At 41.9% G+C, this 9,796-nt stretch overlaps 1 protein-coding gene across 1 annotated transcript in view; it reads right to left on the reverse strand.

The window, feature by feature from the left end:
- ptchd4 (patched domain containing 4) overlaps positions 1-7,137 on the reverse strand; it is an 18,200-nt gene extending 11,063 nt beyond the window's left edge. The window contains exon 1 of the mRNA XM_025053680.1: positions 5,976-7,137. Within this exon, the coding sequence (XP_024909448.1) occupies positions 5,976-6,573 (598 nt within the window). The 5' untranslated portion in view covers positions 6,574-7,137. The remainder of the gene's footprint in view (positions 1-5,975) is intronic.
- Positions 7,138-9,796: the final 2,659 nt, after the last annotated feature.

A 9,796-nucleotide genomic window follows, 5' to 3' on the forward strand; every position in this document is an offset into this window, starting at 1 on the left:
AAGTTCAGGTTTATGAGACAGTAGTGAGAGCTGCTGTGATGCATGGTGACGTACAGAGACGGTGGTTTCTGTCTAATAGACAGAAGACTGATGCTGAGATTTTGGACAGGATCGGAAGCGAGCAGATCAGAGGAACAGTGACGAGAGAAAGGATGTTACAGATGGAGTCGCGAGAGTCTTGTGACACGGAGATAGAGTGTAAAATAAGGTGTGAAAGGCAAGGAGGCAGGGGATAGGGTGAGATAAAGGCAGATGATCTGCCGCGGCGCCCCCTGAAGGGAACAAACGAAAGAAGATAATTCAAATATATATACGCCAAGAATACATTTAAAAATAAAAAAAAATGGCTCCATATGAGAAGAGGCAGTTTACACACTACGGCTTCTATGGTAGACCTTATTGATCTCATTTTACAAAGCGAAAAATATCACGGCATTTTTGATCAGATTCTAAAACTGAAATGACATGAAAAGATTATCTACATGTTTCAGACTCGTATCAAATCTGGGCTCATTTCCTCTCCTTTGTAGCAGCATGGAGGAACACCAAACCTGCCTCAGTTCCATTATATGTGTGAAAGACAGACTGGGAAAGTGATAGAAGGCGGTGAAAGGGGAACCACACAAAGGCGCGCACGAGTGTTATGAGCTGTATCTGTGAAGAGTTTAGCAACGTGTGAAAAGCCGGGATGCGAGTTTACCGAATGGATGTGGTTGACGGGGGAGGTGTTCAGAGGATTTTATTTATTTTATTGCCGCCACACTGGTGCTGTATCTTTCTACAAAAACAAAACAAATCTGCCTCGGAAAAAGCTTCTGTGAGAATTTTAATCACGTTTGAAGAAACCAAAGGACAGTATTGACTGCTTTTTTATTGGGCAATTCCCAAGCCCACTCGGAGCAAGCTAATTATTGACACACACAGACACACACACACACACAGCCTCGTACAGCCTCACCACTCAGTTTCTGCATCACGACTCTTCTCCCCATCCTCCCAAAATCATCACCTCTACCGCAGTATTTGCTATAGATTTTTTAACGTTTTTTTTTTTTTTTCCCCACATGAAGTTGAAAACATTGTCAACAACAGGGGTGTCAACAACAGGGGTGTCAAACACACGGTACGTGGGCCAAAACCGGCCCGCTTGATGAATTTTGAAAATACAAAAAATACGCACTTCATGTTCAGGAAATGTTTTGTAATATTATATTTCATCATAATTAATTTAAAAAATAATTATATTTACATGTAATTAGGATTTATGTACTATACTTCTTTGCATAAAAACAAAGGGGAAAAACGTATTGTTATTTATAGGTAATTATGTTATAATTGTACTGGTCTGACCCTCTTGACAGCTAATGATAATAATTACAAGTCACTTCTTTTTTATATACCTTATTGGGAAATAAGGCTATTTATTAAGGAATCGTAGTATGCTAGTCTTATTTTTCTAAATATTTATTTCTCTTTTTTCAACATTAACTTTAATTCTCTGTGTATATAAAAGGCTTTAAAAATGATACTAGCCTGCTAAGCTAAATTTAAGCTCAGCAACAATATGGAAAAATCTTATTTTTCAAGTTTCCCATTAATTAGCATGAACAGCAGCTTTTTTTTCAAGTCTCTCATTAATTAGCATGAACAGCAGCTTTTTGTTTGTTAATGTTTTATGATTTTATATTATGTTGTTAAAAGTCATTGCAAAAAACTGTACACCTGCTATTATGTTACATTTGATCCAAAAAGGAAAAACAGTGAAAGAGTCGGTAGGAGAATGATGAATGGCCTCACGGCTCCTCTAAGACACTGATACAGCGCGGATAGCTTCAGCTGATGTGGCAGCTTTCAGCATAACTTACAACCTGCCATGCTGAAGACCAGACCCGTCACACACTGAAAATGTTCTGGTGACGGTCTGAGCCGAGAAAGAAGGCACTACAATGGGTTATACATACTGTTCATTGTCTCTTGTTATATTAGACTCAAAGCTAACGTGGCAGCTAAAGTACAGGTGCTAATGTTTTGTCATCGAATCTTTTCCTTTGTTCCTTTTCAAAAACATCAATTCTTACGTTTTTTTTTTTACTGGAGCTCGTATGGCTTGATGGTGTCCTCGGTTTACACCGTCCTTGACCTACACCGGTTCTCCCTTAAATTAATTAAGAACGTCTTGATCCATTATTCCTACTTACCGCATTAAACCAATTTCGCACGGGGGCTAGTTGGCGAGTGGTGCGGATGAATACGTCGTCAAGTGGCGCTGTGCGCGGAAGATACATCGGATTGTGCAACATTCACTTTCTTTTATTTGCCCTTCATTATGGCTCCCGGGTGTAAGTCAGACTTTTGTGATGTTTCCAGGGCGTAGATTATGATGTTACCACTGTGTTAGCTATGTTAGGTGAGTGACTGAGGTACTAATGTATGTGAGTCCCGACTTACGATGGAAATCGAGTTTTGTCGCGTAATGGGAACGTAATTTCGGCCTAAGTCGAGGGCCCCTGGTATACCGCAAATTCTCCATTTAATGCAGCGTACTGTATTCATCTGTGGTCTTTTATGGAAGGGCTGTTACTTCAGTCTTTGTGGCAGGGATGCGGAGATACCGAATCAAGTATCAGTATTAAGCCGGACTCTTCATTCAAATACTCGTACTAAAAAAATCTATGCCAATCCTGAGACTTGATACTCCATAATGTGTTTTCACCACCAGTGGCTGCGAGCTGGTCGGCGAGTTTTACTGCACTAATGTTCGGAGATAGTTTAACCTTCAGGTCAAAGACAGGAGCAAGGTATTACTGTAAAATGGGTTCCGCAAGAATACGAGCAATTAAAAAGAAACAAACAAACAAAAAAAAACCCCTAGAAGACGCAGAGCAGTGAATATGCTGATGTCTCTTTTCAGTTACGCGTCACAGTGAGTAGATGAGGTGTCTGCGCGGCACCAACTCATTCTTTTGGTGCCAGTTATTTAACCAACAATGTGTGTGTTCATTTGTTTACCGAAAACAGGAATACAGTTCAAGTGACACATTGTTCACGGGAAAGCAGGAGAGCGCGTTTTCGATTAAAATGCTAAAAGTCGGCTTGCTCACTGTTCAGTTAGTCGTGTTAACTATGCAGAAATATATACATAGTATTCTTTAATATAATGTTTAACATAGCATTTATGCTTAGTTTCAATGATATATTTTTCAAATAAGACTTTCTGTTGAAGAAATATGTTTAGGGTTGGTCACAGTAATGTGAAAAAAAAAATGGCTGTTAATTATTTTCCTGCTTGGTGTCCTCACTGTGGGTTACACCCACACAGCATGTTAACTCATTTCCCCCACAGAGCAGTGACAAGTACATACAGTCTCACTGCCTTCTAAAACATGGCATATTTATTGTTAGCCAACCTAAAGAAGTATCGTTAGGTTTTTGGCAGTACTTCTCAAATAGTGGGTCGGGCCCTACTGGGGGAGAAGGGGGGGCGCGAGGGGCTTCCAATGGAATATGGCACACATATAGACATAAGTGTACCACTGCTGTAATGCTTGAATGATAACATGCCTCCAGCCACTAGGTGGCAGCAACTCATACAGTGGTTTGTACAGATAAAAATATACATGTTATCAGGTTCTCTGGATTTGAATTTGCGGGGGCGTGAAAACATTTCTGTCCCCAAGACACGGGGGGACAACTCTACTGTGTTTGATTTGTCTGTTTAATAATCTTAAAAACTTTAAGAATTTAACTCCAAAAAGTAAAACAAAGTAGGACCGCTGCCTCTACTGGTAACAGTCCTCCATCAGCAGCTTAACTAACGCCTGGTTGTGCTTGCAGGACTGGGTGTGAAAGGGCGAAGAAATCACTGTATATAAAGGCCTTGTTGGTAACCACGGCGACCGTCCGTGACCTTCAGATCTTCTGGCAGTGTGGCGTTAGAAACATTCACACAGTCTTTTTTGCTAATAACATTTTTTTTTTTTTGTGAATACAAAATAACTGGCTTTAGTTGATGTGGTTTTAGCAGAGCGTTATCATCGCAGTTTTTGTAAATAGCGTTAATTTACAAATTACAAAAAAAAACAAAAAAAAAAAACGAGCTGCCTCAAATACCTTTTGGAATGAGGTATTTTGTGGGACAATGTTGTGAGCACTGTTATTACTTTTTCCGCTTGGGATGTTGAGAAAAGCTGATACACAGAAGCTGGGTCACTAAACACACTCCGCGAGTATTATTCTTTTTTTATTTTTTTTTCAAAAACCCACACATTTACAGTATGAAATACTGAATTGAAATGCTGTAAATTAAATAGAAGAAGAATTTGTGGCAAACCTTGAACTATGCTCTTCCGTCTGCTAGACGGTGTCTGAAAATCAGTCGATCGGAAAAATAAAGGATTTTTGCGGTTTGCGAGAGTAGCGTTTTTAAAGTGCTTTTATTGAGGCTAACATTCTCTTTTTGCCCTTCGACATATTTTTGTCTTCTATATTGGTACAACAACTTGTAGTGAACAAGTTAAGTGCAAGAAATGTATGTGCGTTCCTTTTTGTCTTCTATATTGGTCAATTGGTTCAATTATTTATTCATTCGGTAACTAAAGGTAGGTACAACAACTTGTAGTGAACAGGTTAAGTGCAAGAAATGTATGTGCGTTCCTAAAGATAATTTATAACTATGGAAGGCTCGATCCGATACTCAAGATCGATATTGGCCAAAATGCCAAACTTAACTTTGCGCGACATGCCGTAAAGAGTGACGCTATCGCCTCAGCAACAGCAGCCCGCGGCACGCCAAAGGAGAAAATAAGGTATCGGATTGATATCGACATCGGTAGATACTCCAAGTTACAGTACCGATATCGGACATGAAAAAAATTCTATGGATTCATCCCTATTTATACACCAGCAATATGTGCCCGATACGTGCATATCGCTGTTTAACTACGTAATAAACATGCTAGCCTTTAATTACGACTGCAGTGCAAACGTATTCGGTTTGTTCATTATGGGCTAACCAAAAAAAAAACCAAAACCTTCGCCCTACGCATCCTACTAATTTCGATTGATTGTAAGGTAATTGAAAAAGCAGCGCCCCCTAGTGTGGCAAAGTAAAATTAGAAAAATTTGAATATTATCGAACATCATAAAACGCTCAAACTACGGGTTAGCCTTCTCACATTTGACACTCTGTTGTCTTCGTGTCAAGATTATACACCAGCGTGTCCAAGCGGTGACATCACTTGGGAATCGGGACGGAAATTGTGACTTAAGCGGACACAAACACGCTCACAAGCACCACACACGCGGGGCCTTCATTATTGGACTGCCTCTGCGACTAATCAGTGCCTGAGCTCCTGTGCTGACATGTAACATCTTCACATATTAAAAAAAAAACTACATCTGCATGTGTGAAACCGGGGCAGGCAGCTGCTGCTGTAGCCTTGGCATTATAAAGCATTTGCAGGCAGGAAAAAGCCAGAGGGAGACACTGCATCAAAAAAAAAAAAAAAAAAAAGAAGAGAGAGAGAGAGAGAGAGAGGATATCCCCATGTATGCTGTGTGTGTGTGCATGTGTGGTGGAGCAGTGCACACAGCAGTCAAGCGACTAAAAGCAGGCAGCCAATCAATTCACCTGCACCAACAGGGAAGGTAAAAAAACGAAAAACCAAAGTGCACACTGGCAGCCCTGTGTTATACAGAGGGTTTCCCTCTCTTGCTGCTGCTGCTGCTGCTGCTGCTGCATGAAACAAACGTGCAGCTAACCTTTCTGTCCGACGCGTTCATTGAGAAACTGCAGGGTACGTCCTGCTTCGGCTATTCCCATGCGGACTGCACTGTCACCACGACTGGGGAGGTCTAAAGAGGGGTTGAAGGGGGGGGGCAGTGTGCATGCAGGGCCTGGCTGTCATGCAATAGCTGCAGTGTCAGTGTCAGTGTACTGGAGGAGGAGGGAGGAGGGTGGGGGGGGGGGGAGCCCTTTAATGTTGTGTTGGGGTAGCTCACGGGCACCTTGTGGAAAGTGCTGTTGGAAAGCACCGCCTGTCTGATGTCCTCGAAGATGGTGATGATATCATCCAGGAGACAGCGCTTGTCCCTGTGGCTCAGGACGCAGAGGTGCGCGAACGTGTAATTAAACCCCTTGTAATTAACGCGTAAATCCAGCACCTGCTTGTGGACCTGGAGGACCTGGTCCGCCAGCTCCAGGATGTTTCCCCCGGACTTGGCGAGAAGGATGAGCCTGCCATATCTACCCGGCGTGTGCAAATCCGAGTACAGCTTGTGCTTCGACTGGTCGATGGGAAACAGGCTGTTGGCGAGACTCCGCTCGATCTTGGCGAGACTGTGAGTCGGGGCGACCAGCACCTCCAGGTCCGTTTCCGGCTTGAATCGGCTCAGGACTGTAGATCCGAAAATGATAGTGAGGACTGCGGGGACGGTGAGGAAGAAAACGGGGTGCCTGCTAACGAATAAGCCCAGCCAGTAGAACGAAGCCTTCAGCCCTCTGTGGATCACTTGCCGCAGCATCCTCCACAAAATCCTGCTTGCAGATGCCCCGTTTCCTCCGATGAAGCACATGTGACATCAGACTCCGTTCCCCCGGCTTTAGTCTAATTCGTTAGAGAATATAACAGCAAGCTACAACATCACACCATGCACACACACACAGGCACTCACTCACTCACACACACGCACGCTCATTCACACTCTCACACACACACACACACTCGCACTCTCACTATCTTACATGCGCACGCACGCACGCACCACAACACCTGGAAAAACAGCACTGCAGCAATTCACGAGCAACGCACACACGCATCCACGCACAGACACAGACAGACAGTCAGCCGATCATCGTGCACTGGCCGCCGGAGACAAGTCTCCTGCCGTGAGTCTGATCTCAGGCCATTCCAACTCCATGAGACGAATAAAAGCCTCCCCCCCCCTCCTTTTTTTTCTTTCCTTCCTTTCCTTGCCTCCTTTCGCTGCACCGGCTGCAGTGGCAGCAGCAGCAGCAGCAGCAGCGGCGGCGTGATGTGCAAGTGCGCTCAGACTCCCGTGTCTGCTCCTCTGCTGCCTCCGAAGCTCTCACGGCGGCGGCGGCGCAGCCTGATTTATGCACTTCAACGGAAGCATGTGTGCGGAGAACTGTGAGGATGGGAAGAGAGGGGGGAAAAAAAGAAGAGCAGGGATGGAAGGGAGAAGTGTGGGAGGTTTGTGTCAGAGGGTGGGAGGGGGGGACGGGGGGGGTGTGAGGTAGTTGGAAGGGGCTTGCCTGGTTATTTTAGGAACGAGAAAGAGGCAACAGGCGGGATGAGATTTGCAAAGTGTTCCTGCAGGTGGCTGCAAGGAAGGCGAGCACTTGCAGCAGGGATGAGTCAGTGTTGGCATCATGAATGGGGAAAACCCGCCTTGGTGAGAGCTTCATGCAGGAGGCCAGACGAGGCTGTGGTGACTGGACTCTCTCTCTCCCTCTCTCTCTCTCTCTCTGCCTCCCTTACACACTCACTGTCCCCTACGCACGCACGTGTGTGCACCTATTCTTGTTAGGACTCTGCACTGACCTCCAGTCCTCGGTGAGCCAATGAAAAACATTACTAACCTCCATAGAAAATTAAAGAAAATAAATATATATATATATTCAAATTGACATTAAATTTAATTCATTTTTACTTCTTAACGTCCTTTGCCATGAAACCGATTGATTTTTTTAAATAGGTCAAGGGGTCGACCAGTACAATTATTACATAATTAACTGTAAATAACAGTAAGTCGATGTTTCCCCCCCTTGTTTTCATGCAAACAAGTACAAGTATATTGTTTATTATTTTTATTTTCAACGGGCCAGATTGAATTGACCAACGTGCCAGTTTTGGTCCCCAGGCCGTATATTTGACAACCCTGCTATAGAATAATAGATATTTATTGAGGGAACACAGGTTAATGACAGGAGAGGCTGATTTTAGTAATTAATTTCCAATCATAAAAATTACATTTCAAGTTTATTTACAAAAAAAAAAGATTTTAAATTGTTTTTTTTTCACATTTTTAATCCCAGTCATACACACAAACATGACCGTATGCAGTTTAAAGCACTAGTGTATTTGGAATTTAAGTCCCGCCCCATATATACATATATATATATGTATATATGTATATATATATACATATAAACATATATATGCACATATATATATACACACACATATATACATATATATATATATATATATTTGGGGGAAATGTAAGTAATGATTTAAATTTTTTTTTTTTTTTAGCTAAAATAAAAATTGGGGGCCGGGTTTGCTGCATAATTCTCATAACCAGCAGCAGCTGTGTTTCCTGGGCACGGAGCATTAATCAACAATGGACACTGCACATTTTCTTCCTTACTCACAATTAGTGTGTCTTCACCTATTGCAGAGCCCACACAAACGCCGACGCACCGAAACACATTCCGCCACCTGCACATGTTTTTATTGGTCTTCAGTTTAGTTTGGTAAGTGGAGGAGGAATCTAAATGATATTTTCTTTTCTAATAATAAGCCAATGAAAAACAATTTTACTTCTTTGTAACAGAAGATTTGGAGATTGTAACACGCGGAGTTCCTCCGGCCACACATAAAGGATTGGGTTTGAAACCTTCTGAGAGTGTATCATATCCTTAGAATATCCGGGTCTACTGAGGATTTGGATTATCTCATGCTTGCTATATGGTAAGTAGCGTTTGTGTACTCGTGGGTTTAGAGTGGTAATCATCGTCTCTACAAAGATCATCTCAGAATCTTCCGTGAATCTACTCACCATTCCATTGTAGAATCAGCCTTTGGCATATGCTATAAGCGTATACTATAATATTGTTTCCCAAAGACTGGGTCGCGACCCTCAAGTGGATTGCAAGAGATTAATTCTTTTTTTGGTCGTCTTGCATCATGTTTCCCAGGAGTTCACGGTCATCGCAACAGCTGTCTGTTTAAAAGCGCCACCTGTGGTAACGTGTAATGTTGTAATTATTTTATTGACTATTTTGTTCCGATATTGCTGGTTCAGTTGACTGTTGAAAAGAAAAAGAACTGGGCTACATTTAATGTCCAAATCAATTCAATTACTGTTTTTCGTTGTTTGAAACTTGAGTAACACTAATTGTTCAGATATCACCCAGTCAACAAAAAAATATTCTCATTAATGTTCAAGTACGCCTTTATTTTGTGATTTAATAATTATGTCTATTGACTTGGGTCGTGAAGGTTTGTGACTTACCGTATTTGGGAAATTCTTGTGTGAACTTGTGTAGATGTGCTGTTAACAAGCATGTGGTTCCTTTGGGAATCGAACCCAGGACTCTGTGCTCCCGTAGCAGGCGTGCTAACCGCTACACTTTGGAACCCACCATGTGTGTTTTCTTTTAATTCATAATTAAAATTTTTTTTTTTTTTTCTTTTCTTTTAATTCATAATTAAAATTGGCGACCCCAATTGATCTCTAGGTGACCCCAAATGTGACCCGTGAACCTAAGATTTAAAAACAGTGATATAAAGATAATTGATCTCCAGGTGACCCCAAATGTGGCCCGTGAACCCAAGATTTAAAAACAGTGATATAAAGATATACCTTTATTTCATGTGTTAATAAGGTACATATACACTTGATATTTGAAGTCTAAATCCAAATAAGTGGTTTAGTTTAAATGAATGTAAAAATGCAGTCGAGGCAGGTGCCAGTAAAAATAGCAACCAACAACGATAGCAATAAAAATATTTATAAATATTCATGAATAAATAAAAGCTCTGCTCTGGGA

Source organism: Cynoglossus semilaevis, unplaced genomic scaffold (genome assembly GCF_000523025.1).
Source record: "Cynoglossus semilaevis isolate Cse_v1.0 unplaced genomic scaffold, Cse_v1.0 scaffold476, whole genome shotgun sequence".
In the NCBI taxonomy this organism is placed as follows: domain Eukaryota; kingdom Metazoa; phylum Chordata; class Actinopteri; order Pleuronectiformes; family Cynoglossidae; genus Cynoglossus; species Cynoglossus semilaevis.